This window comes from Macaca nemestrina, chromosome X, assembly GCF_043159975.1.
Source record: "Macaca nemestrina isolate mMacNem1 chromosome X, mMacNem.hap1, whole genome shotgun sequence".
Classification (NCBI taxonomy): domain Eukaryota; kingdom Metazoa; phylum Chordata; class Mammalia; order Primates; family Cercopithecidae; genus Macaca; species Macaca nemestrina.
Genome location: NC_092145.1, coordinates 54,596,578 through 54,613,874, shown reverse-complemented (window position 1 = coordinate 54,613,874; position 17,297 = coordinate 54,596,578). Strand labels below are relative to the sequence as shown.

The 17,297-nt window shown below is 41.4% G+C and overlaps 2 protein-coding genes across 8 annotated transcripts in view; one reads left to right on the top strand and one right to left on the bottom strand.

Annotated features, from left to right (window-relative positions):
• Nucleotides 1–409: 409 nt before the first annotated feature.
• On the bottom strand, nucleotides 410–10,773 carry LOC105499295 (tetraspanin 6). 3 transcript variants are annotated; one of them, XM_011771815.2, is made up of 9 exons: nucleotides 10,688–10,766; nucleotides 7,341–7,838; nucleotides 6,287–6,475; nucleotides 5,906–5,980; nucleotides 4,655–4,753; nucleotides 4,136–4,270; nucleotides 3,218–3,301; nucleotides 1,473–1,580; nucleotides 410–702 (listed from the first exon to the last, which is right to left on the bottom strand). In XM_011771815.2, the coding sequence occupies exons 2-8, from the start codon at nucleotides 7,425–7,427 to the stop codon at nucleotides 1,512–1,514; spliced, it is 738 nt and encodes a 245-aa protein (XP_011770117.1). In that variant the 5' UTR covers nucleotides 7,428–7,838; nucleotides 10,688–10,766; the 3' UTR covers nucleotides 410–702; nucleotides 1,473–1,511. The 3 variants fall into 3 exon arrangements, with proteins under 3 accessions (XP_011770117.1, XP_011770119.1, XP_070944906.1); XM_011771817.2 differs by lacking the exons at nucleotides 7,341–7,838; nucleotides 10,688–10,766 and adding an exon at nucleotides 6,924–7,172; XM_071088805.1 differs by lacking the exons at nucleotides 410–702; nucleotides 1,473–1,580 and adding an exon at nucleotides 1,814–1,861 and having other exon boundaries at nucleotides 10,688–10,773.
• LOC105499293 (sushi repeat containing protein X-linked 2) overlaps nucleotides 9,726–17,297 on the top strand; it is a 32,336-nt gene continuing 24,764 nt past the window's right edge. The window contains exons 1-3 of one of the 5 annotated variants that reach the window (XM_011771812.3): nucleotides 9,726–9,773; nucleotides 14,751–14,922; nucleotides 16,604–16,815. In XM_011771812.3, the coding sequence (XP_011770114.1) occupies nucleotides 16,734–16,815 (82 nt within the window). In that variant the 5' untranslated portion in view covers nucleotides 9,726–9,773; nucleotides 14,751–14,922; nucleotides 16,604–16,733. Of the gene's footprint in view, nucleotides 9,774–10,363; nucleotides 10,454–14,561; nucleotides 14,923–15,612; nucleotides 15,654–16,603; nucleotides 16,816–17,297 lie in introns of those variants that run through there. The other 4 variants (XM_011771813.3, XM_011771814.3, XM_024786922.2 and 1 more) reach the window with 4 other exon arrangements.

The following is a 17,297-nucleotide window of genomic DNA, read 5'->3' as shown; positions in this document are numbered from 1 at the left end:
TCATAATAAATGCCTCAATTTGGAGGCAAAGAAATGTAAGTTGTGTGCTGAAACCTGATGTATCACAGAACATCAGTAGTCCCTTACTGTTATCACCATCTGGCACCTTGATGAGGGATGCCATCTATTGACTGACTGAAATTAAATCACACAATGTGACTCTCTGCCTGTCATCAGAACAGAGAGTAATAAAACATTTTAACTTCTTGGTGCAAATTATACAATCAAACCAGATAACCTTGACTGGGAAGGAGCCAGTTCAGAGAGGTCAATTTTCTATCACACTACATCAACAGCAAAGTCAGAGGAATCAATTTTCCATCTTGTAACACTACATCAAAATAGCAAATTCACAGTGCCTTCCAAAGGCCCCCCACTAAGAAAAATAACAGTCAAGAGGAACACAGGATTACTTCATTTACAATTTACTAGCTCTTCCAGTGTTTCAAAGGGATACAGGGTTTCAACGATCTAACACGAATGGGACAGAAGGTGGACTTAGAACATAGCAAACACACATCTTGATTGAATCAGCCTATTGCGAGCACAAATCTTGATTGAATCAGCCTATTGGTGTAGTTTTCGGTCTACATACATCTTGATTGAATCAACCTACTGGTGTAGTTTTTTGATCTATCAGTAAGTAGTGTCGTCAGTTCTCCAACCAGGCAATTTCTAATTCACGGGGGGAACCTAAATGTCCTAAAATTAAACAAAAACAGTTAATGTACTTGTTACCCAAATTTCAACATCCGTATTTGCTTACATACATTCTAATCTATTCCTGCTAATGAAGGCCTTCCTATGTGCTCCTAGTCAGTGGCTCAAGTAAAATGCAAAGTGTGCCCTAGGGATCAATTCAGTCAACAACAGTTCTCATAGTATTTTACCACTCAAATACTAATGCCATTGAAACACACGTCTTCCCAAAATCTGGTTCCTTACTAGACCAGATGAGTTTACGGCTTGAACGATAGCCCACCAAAAACATCTTTTTACCAAGAAAGCCACACTCTCAACGACTGATGGACTGTGGTAAATGAAAACTATGAAAAGGACTAGGGAAAATGTCAATATTGGTGATGAGCAGAGTGCACCTGCCAGGGAACCTCACAAGTAAGGTCATTATTGGGATTCTTTGCTTCTCTTCTCTCTAGGCTGAAACATGTTAGAAAAGGGACCACTTATGATCTCTAGGCTGACATGTGTATGTAAATATATAAACCCACACGGGGGCTCTTCTGTTGCATAAAAACAGAGAGCATGCATAGAGAAGCTGTAGCTAAGTCATTACTTTCTGACCATGCCCTGTGTATAGAGACCTAACCTGCCTACACAGGGCTTACATAGCACCAGCTAGGTTTAAATATACTACTAGACAAGACGTTCTTGGCAAACTTAGTCCATGCATCATATACACAGGCTAGAATAAATATCAACACTGACAGAGCTGAGGACCAAAATGAACCCACCTTAAAGGTAGAGAGGAATAGGCCCGCAGATACATTGGGTTACACTATCTCATACTGGTTATTTGTTATGGCACGAGAGAGGCAGTAGGCGAGAAAGATTCCAATCAGCTAGAAATAAAATAGGAACAAAATTAAATACATACACAAAACAGCTTGAAGACCTCAAACTATATTCCCCTCTCACTTGTAATCCGCCTATAAATTTTCTTCCTTGAGTTTTTCTAGAGTTATGTTTAATACTCTGCAGCATCTAGATCACATTCAAAGAATGTAAGTGAAGTTTTATTGCCACTATGACCCAGAATTTCACAACTCTTACCAAAGGAAAATCCAGCAAACTGTCACTCAAGGAAGATTCAGTCACAAGTTTTGGAGAAACTTTTCTTACTCTCATTTCCCAGAAAAAAACAAAGACATGGTTTTCAGTAAGTATCTTAACAAGTGAAATCTCCATCAACGAGGGCAGAGATTTTCCTGGAAAGATCCAGAGCAGTGCTACAGTAATGAAAACGTTCTAGAATCCCTGTACTGTCTGATATAGTGGGCAGCAGCCACATGGTTACTAAGTATTTCAAATCTCCAGCAAACTGAGGTTTTAATTTTATTTAATAATTTATAACAACTCAAAGGTGGCTAGTGGCTACTGCATTAGCGTAGATTTAGATATAGCTTTGCTTGCTACTTTAAAAATATATCAAGACTAAACTTGAATTAGTCTTATTTCTAGTGTTTAATCTAAAAAAGAAAATCGTTCAGAGCCATAAAACAAACTTCATGCTACAGTGAGAAACACAACTTGAGAAACATAATTTGATCTACAACGTGGAATCAACCCAAAACAACTGGTGCATAATGAATATGGGGGTAGCATCATCTAAATTTTAATAGGTTGGAACTTGTATGCAACTCATCAGGCAGTTGCAGCCCAGGAAAGATCCTGATAACGTTTTAGAATCTTGACTGACCGCAGAGAGAACCAAGGTTCCTATCTAATGTTTTGTTTCATGAACTATGATACTGGAAAGTTGCCATAACTAAGAGGGCACTGAGTCTATCCACAGTTGACTGCTTTCAAAAGATATGTACTGCTGCCAGTTAATTCTAAATCTTACATTTTTTCTTCTTCTTTTTTTTTTTTTTATTATACTTTAAGTTCTGGGTTACATGTGCAGAACGTGCAGGTTTGTTACATAGGTATACACGTGCCATGGTGGTTTGCTGTACCTATTAGCCCGTCATCTACATCAGGTATTTCTCCTAAATAAAGTATTTTTATACTGTGACCAGTAACTGAGAGTTTTGTGAAAATGCAACTTCCCTAAAAATGTCCTCACTATCCAGGCCCCTGAAGCAAAAACTTTAAGCCATAAAAGTGAAAATATTGCTGAATGCAGTAGCTCACACCTGTAATCCCAGCACTTTGGGAGGCCGAGGTGGGCGGATCACTTGAGGTCAGGTGTTCGAGATCAGCCTGGCCAACATGGTGAAACCCCATCTCTACTAAAAATACAAAAAAATTAGCCAGGCGTGGTGGCACACACCTGTAATTCTAGCTACTCGGGAGGCTGAGGTGGGAGGATTGCTTGAACCCAAGAAGTAGAGGTTGCAGGGAGCTGAGATGGCACCACTGCATTCCAGACTGGGCAACAGAGCAAGACGCCAACTCAAAAAAAAAAAGTGAAAAAATTTCTAGCTTACACCTACAAGAGGGATGAAATATTTCCTAAGTAACTACAAAGACTTACTTGGAAGCAAGCAACTCCAAAGGAAATTCCTGCAACGACTCCCATTTCTGACTCTATAATGGTCATCACCTTTATAAAACAACCCTAATGGGAGGAAAAAAACAAAGATTAAATACAGTACAAGCAGCCTGTGCTTTTCTTTATGGTAATAAATACTTTGATCATATACCTCTGCAGGAAGATATATTTAGGGTAATAAATACTTCAATCATATACCTCTGCAGAAAGATGTATGTATCAGAGCCTTTGATTTTCATTTTATTGAAATCTACTCTCTTCCGTATGTTCTCAACAGAACAAATAATTATTCCCAACTATTTCCACCTTTTGGATTATATATTTAAAAGTGTTACTTCACTTGAACCCAGGAGTTCAAGGCTCCAGTGAACTATGATCACACCACTGCACTTCAGACTGGGTGACAGAGAGAAACACTGTCTTTAGAAAAAGTACTAAACAATAAATAAACAAAAAAGTGTTACTTGCTAGCTATCTGAACTCAAGTCTTACCTGCCTTATTTCAGCTTATATTTAAAAATTAAAAACTGGCCAGGCGCAGTGGTTCACGCCTGTAATCTCAGCACTTTGGGAGGCCAAGTCGGGCAGATCACGAGGTCAGCAGATCGAGACCACCCTGGCTAACACGGTGAAACCCCGTCTCTACTAAAAAATACAAAAAAGTAGCCAGGCGTGGTGGTGGGCGCCTGTAGTCCCAGCTACTCAGGAGGCTGAGGCAGGAGAACGGGATGAACCCTGGAGGCAGAGCTTGCAGTGAGCCAAGATCGCGCCACTGCACTCCAGCCTGGGCGACAGAGCGAGACTCCGTCTCAAAAAAAAAAAAATTAAAAACTGGGTCAATTTTGCATTCAGTTAAGTCCTCAAATATTGTCAAATAGAAAGTTTTAAAAGGCACCTTACTTCATTGTTTACTTTGTCTGCATCTCTCTGTGGAGTACAATCTTCACGTTTACAGCAACTCTTAGGAAATCCTTTTTCTGAGTAATAATTAGTATTTGTCCAATCTCTATAATCGGTGACACCACAACAATGTAACTGAAAAACCCAACAAAAGCATTTACAGTTCGTATTACAACTTTGTAGTCAAACATTTAACCTAATATTGCAATTTGTGCTCAAAACACTTACTAATCTCAATGATCTCTCTCCTGAATTGATTCAAGAGATGAGCACTGGGTCCTTGATTAGCACCATGCATGACAGTTTTGTATTGGCTTTACTTTCCTGCTATAGTTGGTACTAACAGTACCCGGACTATGATGTAAGCAGGGACAGAAGAGAACAGGTGCACATGTGAGGAAAATGAAACACATCACACTTCTTTCCCCTACAAGTGGATAGCATCTAGTAGCCAGATTCTACTCTTTTCTCTGAGGCAGCAGGGAATGTGTTCCCCTCTAGGTGGTGGTGACCACTTACCGTACTTTGGATCTTGTCTACTGCATGGCTTCTATAATCTCCTGTAGAGTTATACTGCTTCAAAGCCTTCTCATAATTATTCTTAAAGCTGTTCTTAATCTATAGCAAAGAAACACAATGTCAGTAAGAAAATCCTCTAGAAAGTTCTTTTGGTTTCAGGTCAAGTTCTTGAATCTGACCAATGGTCATATCTTTGACAGCAGCAACATGTATGGTAATTAACTTCCATGGTACAATCCTTTCCTCTAAGGGATATAGGTTAGCTGAGGGGACTACTAAGCAAAACATTAAAATATATGATGAGAACCACTACAAGTTCAAAGTGCTGTGGGAATATGTATTTATCTGAGTGGCCATGCAGTACTGCTGTATTCTGCACCCGCTAATCTTTTTCCACTTTAAACTGAGTACAAATTCGATGCCTATGGAATTTGTAAGCTACAAAACCTTACTTTGGGAGACTGTGCTACCACTTTATAAGAACTCTCATTGATGAGCCTTTGCTACTCACCGAATGATATTTGAACTACCCCAAGTTTACCTGATTTCTAATTCAATATTAAACTTTTTTTTTTTTTTTTTGAGATGGAGTCTCACTCTGTCGCCCAGGCTGGTGTGCAGTGGCGCGATCTCAGCTCACTGCAAGCTCCGCCTCCTGGGTTCACGCCATTCTCCTGCCTCAGCCTCCCGAGTAGCTGGGACTACAGGCACCCACTACCATGACCGGCTAATTTTTTTTTTTTTTTTTTTTGTATTTTTAGTAGAGACAGGGTTTCACCATGTTAGCCAGCATGGTCTCGATCTCCTGACCTCGTGATCCGCCCGCTTGGCCTCCCAAAGTGGTGGGATTACAGGCGTGAACCACCACGCCTGGCCCAATATTAAACTTTTGATGATTTGCATTAAGTATATCTAATCTTTTCAAAATGCAAGGCATAAGAAGGTTATCAATTTTGTGCTTTGAATATTTTCCTATCAGTAAAGTTATAAATTGTACTATCTCTGTTTTAATAGGTACTTACACACAGAAAAATGACAGGAAATACAAGTAATTTTCTTCTGGTGACTATCAGTCTTTACAATTTTCTAAATTTTCTTTTAAATTAGAAGTGAACCAGAATGTTTACAAGAAGGCCATTACTGTCAGCTACAGGTTTAAATACAGAGGTCTGACTCTTCTACTTAAATAAATCCATTTTTATCTTTTAGAGGATAAATTTAACATGCTAAGCTTCCCTAATTCAGGCTTACCTCATGTCTGAAAACAAATCCTACGATGGCAGCGACCAGTTCGACCAAAAAAATGAGAGTCAGAAACATTGCATACTGCAGGATAAGAAAGAAAGTCCAAGTCAGCATAAATAAGATATAGCACAGCTGCAAAGGGAGTCAAAGAAAAAAATAATGGTCGTCTTCTCAATTGGTTCATCATGTTTTCATTGAAAAGGGCAGGGAAAATAACAACATGTCTATTTTGAAAGTGGAAACTGGCAGCTGAACTGTTACTTGACAAGTTTTCATAAGGAACAGGAAAAACTGTAAAGGGCCATGGCCAGTTCCAAGAAAGGAATCCTATAACATACAAAACTTTTCTAAAACCAAGAATCAATTCTAATGAAAACAAGGACTCACCAGTTTTAGCATCCACGCAGAAGCTCGGCAGGTAGCAAAACAACCAAAGGTGCCCAAAAGAATAATGACGGTACCAGTACCAATGAGCACGAAGGGGACATTGGTGGCCTTCTCATTTAAAAGAGAAAAGTAATTCTCCAGGCTCACCTTGCCCCAAATGCCAACTGCAAGAAGGATAACGCCAGTGATCTATGTGGGAATTCAGAGAATACAAACAGTTACACACTGTGTATAGCAGCATCTTCAAAACACAAAGCATGAGGTATTTAAAGCACAATAGGTGTGATATTCTGGGATATGGCAGATAAGGGGGAAGAGTAGAAGGGATGAGGAGCAGAGCTGCACACAAGAGTAGGCCGTGGACAAGGCATCTTATCAAAATTCTTAAAATTCATCTTTTTGTGTGTAAACACTAGCCGATGGCATATTTTACCCTAGGGATCAAAACTTCCTTAATTGTCTTACTCCAACCTTAGGAAGAAAACCTTGAAGGTGAAAAAAAAAAAGTGATTTTATGAATTCCAGAAACTTCCCCCGTCCTCTCCAGTTAGGGATGAGCACAGGGTACAAAAAGGAATGGTACACAAAAGCAAGCCCAAGGATAGACTGGCGGGAGTGGAGGCATACCCATACTTACCTGCGAAACACTCCTCTCTTATGAAGCAGTGAAAAGAAAGACACTATTATGCAAGTGAGCCCTCAATGGGGCCGGGCAAGCCTTGCTTGCCTCTGCAAATGTCCAGGGTCACCGTCTGCTTGCTCTGGGGGCTTAACGCCCACCTCGCCTCCCGCATCGAACTCGAACGCTGGTACGTCTGGGTCCCAGCTCAGCCTGTCGGCTACCTTCGTCCCGCACTCCGACCCCAGCGCCGGCGAGATGCCTGAGCTCTTTGCTCGAGGCCCAGTCACTGGTCGCCGGCGTCAGGGTCCCAGGCGCGATGGCCGCCCAAACCCCACCCCATCCCCGACCTGAGCTCCCGCCGCTCAGGGTCACACCCCCCCACACCTAAAAGCCCGGGATCCCCTGCCAGCCCCAGGCGCCTTCGTCTCTCACCCAGAAAATAAAAGTGTAGATTAGTAGGACGCTCTTGAAACAAGTAATGACTGGTTTAGTCTGCAGTCTCCGAGATGGGGACGCCATGACTAGCCCGAGACCCTGCACCACCGCACCGGGCGATCTGAACACAGAGAGCGAGACGCGGAGTCCCCGAGTCTCCCCGGAAACTGCCGAAAACTTACGAGCGTCCACAACTGAGAAGGGCCGGAAACACTGTACAATTTTCTAGAGGGTAAAGTACGGGAGGCTGTCCGGAAAGTGGCAACAATTTCCAAGCGCCCCCTGCCGAAGGTTACCGAGAACTATATACAAAGGTTCTAGTGTCGGAAATTTCGTAGGTCTTCTAGTGGAGCTTTCTTCATTTTTTTTTCTATCCTAAGGAATCTTTCCCGTCCCCCCCCACCCCTCCCCTCTCCTTATAACTTCACCATATTGTTTATATCACCAGCAGAGCCCGCAGCGCTCTGAGATTGGGCCTCCCTGGCCCCTGGTGCCCTAGAGAGAAGAAAAAGAATGAAGAGGTTAAAAGTGACCTAGGAAAATACATGGGAAAATACCCACAAGAAATATATTTGCAAAAAGAAAGCGGGTTGCAAAGCAATACATACAGTCACGTGTGCTTAGACAAAAACTGAAAGGAACAGTGAAATTTACCTCTGGTGGAATTAGGCTGATTTTTTTCTCACTTGTGTGCTTTTCGGTTTGTGAACATTGTTTTATGGGGTAGGAAGGGGAAATATGAATGAATTGAGGAAAATAATAACCACTTGTTGAAAGAATTTCTAAGCTAGGTATTAAAGATAATAATGACTTTTAGAATTTCCCTGTAGGACTTTGCAAAACCCCAGTATTCCTCTCTTCTTTTATCCCCTAAGTAATTGGAAAGTTGAAGGAAAGTATTTTTACATAATAGTGAAATGTAAGTTCAGCTATTCGCTGCAAACTTTTAAAAAGAGAGTGCTATGGAAATTTCATCCCTGGTGAGTGTGACCTCCTCTTAAATGTTAAAACAGAAAGGCACTGTATATTCCAGCCACCTGTTTTTTCCCATCAAAACCCAGCTGATTACAGAGAGGTTAAAACCTAATGTTATGTATTGTGAACATATCGGTTTATGTTGTTACAGCACAGGAGGTGTGTTAAGGTCTGATTTCTCAACAAAAACGTCAGCTCTTTGAGGGCAAAGACTGAGTGTTAAGTGAGTATGTGTTATCTCTAGAGGAATGGGGTTAGAAGGCTATATCAGTTCCCTATGCAATCCAACCCTTCATCATTGACACAAGCTTAATATCACAAGTGGCTATTTACTTTATTGCCATTGCAAAAAGACCTGTATTTGTGGAGGAGAGATGAATACTCAGACTTTTCTGCTTGAAACGTTGCTCTAAACGTACATCTCAGGACCAGAACACAGGAAAGTTCCATTGACTTGGTCACACAGAGCTTCCCTGTGCTTCGAATATTGACCTAGGACCAGATCCTATAACATCTTGCCAGACGTCTGAGGTGCAAGGCAGCAACTATTGGAAAATTAATTATTGCACTGCCAGGCTTTATACTAAAATTTTTTACTAAAATTTGAAAGGCCTAATACACAAATACATGGAGAATGGATAAATGTACATCTATATACACCTTCAAACACTTTGAGGTAAAGTCGTTAGGAAATAGCAGATATTCAACATGGTGGAGGGAGGTGTCTAAGTACATGCAAAGATTTCTCCCTAGGCGAAATGACCCCAACTGAGGGGTTCTTATACTAAAAACAAGGATCAAGGGAAGTCTTGATAACTTCTTGTCATCTTAAAGAGAAGTTTCTCTGAAATTTAGATTTGTACTATGTACTGGAAGGGATTTACAATGTGAGCCCAAGAGCAAAGAAATATATCTGTAGCTGAAGAAAAAACAAAATAGCAAAGCAAAAGCCACATCTTATTTCCAAGAATGTGTTGACTTTCCTCCTCTCCCTTCCTCTACCACTCACAACGCTGCTTTGTTTGAATAACACTCGGTGCCAAACTAAACCAAATGCTGACCTGGAAATTCATATTCCTATGGCCACAACACCTTGCACCATTGCCTCCTACTCTGCTACACCCACTTCCATCTCCCCACGCCCACCATGGCACCAAACCCAGAAATTCAATTTAGTTCAAACCTAGGCCTGGGTCTGGGTACAAACCCAGACCAAAGGGGCATCTAATCCCATTTAAGGCAATTTAAGAAGTATTTCCCTAGGCCATTAGATAAATGTATTCTTTAAAGTATTAATAATGACTGTGATAATGAGCATTGACTATATACCAACCACTATCACTAAGTGCTTGATACACGTTACCTCATATGCACGCATCACAAAAACCCTATTGTGAGGTTGACACACCTAGCACCTTCATTTTACAGATGAAGAAACAGATTGAAAGAGGCTAGGTAAGCTGCCTAGGACTAAACCTGGGTAACTTCTGTGTCTTTCATCAGAAATGGGGCCCACTTTGTGATGAAACATAGCTGCTGTTGTACACACAGCTGCCTCCTCTCAGAGTAACCTGAGTAAAGACTGCTGTTGCACAGACATTTAACCACAAACAAGGGCTCCTCGGAACCTCTGAAGCTTAAGAACCTCAATGATTGCCCCAATTCTGCCTTGCACTTGGGGTTTTTTGGTTGAGTTTGGCTTTTGCCTTCACTCCAATAGCCCAGTCACCTAGGAAGTAACCCTACCTGCCCCAGAGTGATAAGGCAGAGAGTTCAGAACTTTTTCTTGTTCAACCTCTTAATTTCTCCCTCTTTCTGAGCACAGAAACACAATTTGATGCCAACCACGTAGGAAAAAAAGGAAAATACTTTAAGTATTGTTACTGCTTGTTTTACATTGAACATTTAGTACTCTCCCTTCCCAATTAACTTCCTGTAACCTTCAAGATTAGGTGTATGTTTTTCATTGCTAGACATCAGGCAAGCGAAATGACATAAACAAGGGCTCACTGTTAAGTCAGACCTCCCTTGTGCCACCTCCAACCTCCCTCCATCCCTACCAAGCCCCTCATCCCAATACAATCTCAACTGATTTCCTACTGCTTTTCCAATGTGAATTTTCCGCTCTGTACCAGGTAAGTACGATCAACCCCCCAATAAACAAGTCCTATTTCCTAGTCCCTGCCCACCCTCTACTTCACTCATACTTTCTGCTTCTACTGAATATCCAGCTCAATCCCAACTCAGTAAAAAGCCCCTCCTCCCTCACCTCTTTCTCTAACAGCATAACTGTCTAAACTACACACTCACTCCCATTAACTCAGCCGTTTAGTCAATTACTGCAATATCTGCTTTGCATTTCTACTTACCTATTCTACATCCTACCGTCTAGATGTTCAGAAACTACTGAAGAGCTAGTGTGGCAGGGCCCCTGTGTCCCCTTTTATACTGTCCTCAGTACCCTAGGACATAATGCCCTATTGATGAGTTCATTTTCTGCTCGGCCAATCCCTGTTGAGCTGATTGCTCACTGAGGTCATAACTGGTCTCTGGGAGTAACCACACAGTAATTACTCAGGACTGATTGTTGAAATTAAATAAAAAATTAAATGTCTAAGCCATCCCAGTATCACACTATCATAAAACAGAAAAAATTAAATTGAGTACCTAGATAATGTCTTGGGACATTCCTACTGTCTCTCTTAGGAACCACTAAAAAAAAAAAAAAAAAAATCAGCTGTATCACTGAGAGTACATCTTATCTCTTATTCACATAATAACTTTACCATTTTCATTTTCTAATCCGTTTTCTAGCATCCCTTCAATTACCTTTGGCTAAGGGACTATCATAGAATTTAAAGGCACATCCTACTTGTTTTCTTAATGTCTCACATTTTGTATTACAGCCATCAGATACCTCATTATTTAAAGAGCTAATTCATATGTACAGTTTTAAAAATCCGTTGCGTTAATGGAATATCTCCTTATTTCTATTGTCTCTTGTGTATTTCCATTCTCCTTCTCTGAAATTCTATTCTTTGTCTATTTTTATTCCTTTTTTTTCCCGTCCACTCCTTTCAGATGCTCTGTGAAACCTTTACTCCCTTTCCATCCCTGATCTTGCCTTCTTCAAAAAAGCTCATAATATATAGTTTGGGACACACAGACATGATAAATACTTTTAAATGGTATTAAAATTCACAATTCTATGTCCATTTTCTAAGAAAGTTGTTTCTAGTCTAGCCTGGTTGAGCTTTCCTGAGATCTCAACTAGGGAAGTCAGTTTCCATATCTAATATTTCATAAAACAATACCTTATTTACTGCTGAGGGGCTTCATATTAAAAGTCTTAAAGTTGAAAATGGTAGTGAACTTTAAGAAACTTAAGAAATTGACTATGCCTGGATGCTGTCAGTCTCCTTATCTACCTTTGTCTTATCTTCCCAACCAAACCATAGGGAGAGGTGTTTTATTTCACTTTATAGCCTTGCAGTGTCTAACATTGTGTTTTACACACTGAGTGCATGCTGCAGAAACATTGGGGTTATTATGATTAACCTCACTTGTTTTGGGTGAGCTCTTTATATTATTAATCCCAATGCTTCACAAGAATGCTGTCCCTCTCCTCTGACATATCCCCTTACTTTGATCTCCCTATGATTTCCATATTCTCCCCCTTCACTTTCTTCTTTAACCTCTTTCTGGAACCCCTCTATCCCACTCCTTCCAGCTTTCAGTGGGATTGAGGCCTTACGCAGCATCTTCACCCTGGCATGTGCTAGGTTTTGTGTTGGATGGCTGGGGATATGAAGAAGACTAGGATAAGGTTCTTGCCCTCTAAGCACTCATAGTCTAGTAGGAGTCAGAGATAAGTAAAGAACAATGTCAATAAGTGTGAAAAGTCCTAAAATGGAGATATGTACAAAGTGCTGTGAGAGAAAAGGCAGGCAAAGTTAACCAACTTGGGCTGGGATGGGCTGGGGGAAGCTTCTCAGCAGCAAGGGTGGGTAGAGCTCCAATAAGCCAAGAAAGGAGGGAAGGGACTATAGAGCAGAGTGAACACATCTGTGCAGAGGCTCCGGGGTGCGAAAGGAAGAACAAGAAGCTCAAGGAAGAGCATGAGGCGGAGTGTGTCCAGAATTAGGAGGCATGGGATGTGCTTAATACTAGGCTAAGGACATAGATGGGGTTTGCTTGTGAAGAGCATGGTATGCAATGCTAAGGAACTCGGACTGTACGCTATGCCAAGAGGGAGCCAGTAAAGGGGGGTTTAAGAAAGAAAAACTCTGGTAGAATGTATTACTTTACTTGTTCCCTCTCTCTCTCTCATATTCCTCTCTCTCTCTCTCTCTCTCTCTCTCTCTCTGTCTCTCTCTCTCTCTCACACACACACACACACACACACACTCAAACACACAGACACACAAATTTAATATATTCACTATTTTCTCACATATAAGTTTAAAATAACCTCCTATATCTGATTTTCTGGCCCTACCCTATTTATTCAACTTTGTTTTCTGTCTCTCCCTGAAACCTGTTAGCAGTTGGCCCCTCCCTCCTCTGACCTAACAGTGAGCTCTTGTTGATGGCATTTCCTTTGCCTGAGACTAGACCAAGGCCCACCTCTTCTCAGATGCCCCCCTCCTCTGACCTCCTCCTAGCGTCCTTAAAGTCTGTAACGCAGCTTTTGGTAGTTTATTACCATAGGGAGTTGTACTGTTTTATAATTGATTGCGTCCCTTTTCTCTCCCCTACTAAACATAAACTCCGGGAGCTGGAGAGTAAGCTCCATAAGATCAAGAATCACACATTACTTGCTCACCACTGTATCTGCACTGCTCAGCTTATAGTAGATGACCAATAAAGATTCCCTAAACACACGCAATTGTAATTAAGAACATGCTTGTTTGATGTCTGTCTCCTCTGTTCCATGAGGGCAGGGATTTTTGTCTGTTTTGTTCACTGATGTTTCTCAAATACCTGGAACCACGTGTGGCACATAATAGATGCTCAACAAGTATTTGTTGAATTAATTATGAATTACAATGCCTGGGATTTTGTCTGTCTTGTTCACCACTACATCCACCACTCTTGACGTGGTAGATACTTGATAAATTTATGGAATGAATAAGGCCATGACGATCACGTCTTCTTTTTTTTTTTTTTTCTTCTGAGACGGAGTCTCACTCCCTCACCCAGGCTGGAGTGCAGTGGCGTGATCTCAGCTCACTGCAACCTCTGCCTCCCGGGTTCAAGCAATTCTCCTGCCTCAGCCTCCTGAGTAGCTAGGATTACAGGCACCACCACGCCCGGCTAATTTTTTTTGTATTTAGTAGAGATGGGGTTTCACCATGTTGGCCAGGCTAATCTTGAACTCCTGACCTCGTGATCTGCCCTCTTTAGCCTCCCAAAGTGTTGGGATTACAGGCATGAGCCGCTGCGCCCAGCCACATCTTCTTTACATAGGTATTACTCTGTTAAGCACATGGTAGATACTCAATACATATTTGTCACAGGTGGATTGGAAATGAAGCAGGCTCAGGCTTGCTTTTGAACTTTGTATTATCTTAAGTACAATTCTTCCCATTATGACTGAGAAGGGGTTACCAATTTGCTTGCATACACAGGAGAAACACCCTTTCTACAACAGCTTAAAATTCTTCCTTCTATAACCACTGATTTTCCAAGAGATGGAAATGTCAACTGTGAGGGGAGGGAGATTGTAAGTAGCTGGTCTGTGCTATGGCAGAACAGTCTTATTATCAGATACTAAAATGAAAAAATCTTGCTGAGTGAAATGTAACCCTCCATCAGAGACCACTGGGATGCAGCTAGATTTGCTCAAACAGCCTCCCACTAAAGCCTCTCCAGGCATGCTTTCCTTCCATTCTTAGTAAGGGAAATCAGTCTTGATTCTTCAGGCAAGAAGTACATGGGGTTTTTTTGTAAACAATATAATCTTAACAGAAACTGAAGTCCAGAGAAGTTAGGTCACTGGCATGAGGGTTTCAAAGTGTATCTGACCTGATACCATATAGATTGCAAGATAATTCAGAGTTGGGAGCCTAAGGAATTACAGGAGAAATCTTGTAGGGAATGTCAAAATCAGCTACAGTCTTCCCCTCTCTTTGGTATTTCTGTTTGTGAAATTCCTTTTCATTCAATTCTTATGTCATGCTGAGTCATAAAAAGAAGTGTTCTTCAGTGCAACACATCTCTGGAGGCCGCTTAAGCCAGCCTCTGTGTTAGTCATCACTATACTCACAGGCTTGGAGCCAGTGCCATTCACACTTCCCCCTCTTCTGCAGCAGACAGACTGAGTTCCTCTAATCCCTGTGTTCCTTCTCCCCCATCTTTCTAAAACCCTTCTCTGAGACAGGAATAACTATAGCTTCGGGGATAATATAGCTTTAAGGAATCTTTTGGCAGATGCGGACGTCGTAACATCTGGGCAGTGTTAACAGAATCCCGGAGATCGGGACAGACCAGGAGCCACTCGTTCTAGGAATGTTGAAGTAGAAGGTTTTTTCCAATTGATGAGAGGAGCAGAGAGGAAGGAGAAAGAGGAGAGAGAAAAAGGGCACAAAATACCATAAAACAGGTAAGATCTGCAACTAATCCCTCCACACTCCACTACCCCAATGCACAATTGTGAAGGGGATAAGGAGATCCAGAACTTGGGCAACATGGCTGGGGGTGGAGGTCGGGGGAGAAGTTATTTTATGAAGCTGGATCATATGCTGCTTTTCATTTATGCTGTGACCTGACTGCAAACACATGTTCCCAGCAACTTCTTGGCCCACAGCAGAGGGATGGGATGGTTGACTCTAGTGAGTCAAGTATTAAGCCTGAGATTGGGGAGAAGCTGGACACGTAAGAGGTCACAGGTTCAGAGTATTGGGTCTGAAAAAGGAATGCCTCTGCTCCAGAACAAAGGAACTAGATGGAGGCTAGATGTGGGAGAGGGGTTGGTGATTAGTTATCTAACTGTTTGTTTTCCCAGATCTCTCTTTAATCTCCTCTTTCTCCTCCTTTTGTTGCCTCTTTCTGTGTTTATCCATCTCTTTCCTTCAGCTCTGTCAGATTTTCTTTCCTTCCATCCCACATCTTTCTACTTCCCTTTTCTCCTTCATTTACTCTTTTTCTCCATCCTGCCTCCCTGTCACTTTCTAGACAAAGTCTGAAACCAAGTAGCAATGAATTAGAAAATAAAATTTTCCCTTTCTTGGGCTTTGCATGTCCCTTAGGAACTCTGGCCAGAATCTACCACTTTTTGTTTCTCTATTTCTAGGACTGACTCCTCCCCTGAGCATGGCATTTCATTGAAAGCATGTGAGTGAATGGGTGCTTGCTGAAATGCCCAGTGGCCAATTTATACCAATGGGCAGCAAATTTTAATACTGTCATTTACAAAGTATTTGCCTACTGGGAACCACAAAACTCTCATCCCATTAGGGTGAGGACAGGGCAGGAAGTGAGAGGGCAATTGGAGCTTGTTCACCCTCTCCTCATGTACCTCAGCAGGTCCTCCTCTACCTCGCTGACTTCCTGCTGGTCCAGCAAGGTAAAACTAGAGGGTTAGGCTGGACTTGAAAGCCAGAAGCCACTACCAAACCACTAAGCCTTAAAACCCAAAGCTAAGAACAGAGCCAGAGTATAGTTACTGCCTGGGAGACTAAAGAAGGGAAACATTCAGTCCTGTCCAATACAAAATTGGTAATAATATTGTCTAATATATAAATTACTTCCCTATATGACAGGCAATAATCAATTCATGAGGTAGAGAGTATTATTATTCCGATTTTATAGATGAGGAAACCGAGGCTCAGAGAAGTTAAAAAATTTGTCCAAGACCCCATAGCTAACAGGTGACAGAATTGGATTCACATCCAGACCTGTGTAACGTCAGTGTTCAAATTCTTAGACCACATATGCTAACACTTTCCCAGATTAGTGGCTAGGAAATGTTAGTTAAATGAATGAAACCTAATGGTAGCCTTTAGGTCACCAGGTTCCCTACTGGTTCCATGTAATTTTATGTTGGCCTTTTCCTAGTCTCAGTACTTCAGTGTCCCTCTCTATAACTTGGACCATGGAGCATTTGCATCTGATCCCACCAGGGTCAGTTGAAGATTGGTTGTTTTACGTCCTCCTCCTCCTGGGAGGAAAAGGGACCACAAATAACAAACAGAGTCTTGTTATTCTATAACATGAAAGATTCTTATGAGGGAGATAATATAAAAAGCATTCATTAATTATAAAATCTCTCTTCTTCCTCACAGATCCCATATTTCTGCTTCCCCACTTTTGGAAGTTAATTGATGGCTGACTTCTGAAAGTCACTTTCCTTTACCCTGGTACTTCAGGCCATACATACATCTTTTCTTGTCTCCATAATCCTCCCTTTCAAGGATGGCCAGTCAACTAACTCAAAGAGGAGCTCTCTCTCTGCTGTTCTTCCTGACTCCAGCAGTGACACCAACATGGTATGCAGGTAAGTTCTAGGAGCTGTTGTCTGTTATTTCCCGGAAGGATAAGTCCTAGACCAAGACTTGGAGAAGAAAGAGTTAGACTACAAAAAGAGACACTTATTTTCTATACAGAAAAGTATTAAAGGACAATAAAGATGGTTAAACATTGCAACAGACTACCAAAGGAGGCTTTTAAGGCAGTCTAACAAGAGCTATTTGAAATAGGCCACACTAGTACAAACATGAGAAGGTTGGACATCACCTTTGAGGCCATTGTCTCACCTGCTTGTGTACTTAGCTCCCTGAAAACCATTTTCTAATATGAAATCCTTTATGAGTCAAATCTTTATTAATATTAATCCTTTTATGAGTCAAATACCCTTGTCAAGACCACAAAAATGGACTTAGACCACAAATCTCATTTGGGAAAAATAAGGGAGCAGGCAATCTATTCAAGGGAAACAAGAATCCATCAGACTTCTTCCCTCCCTCCCTCCCTCCCTGA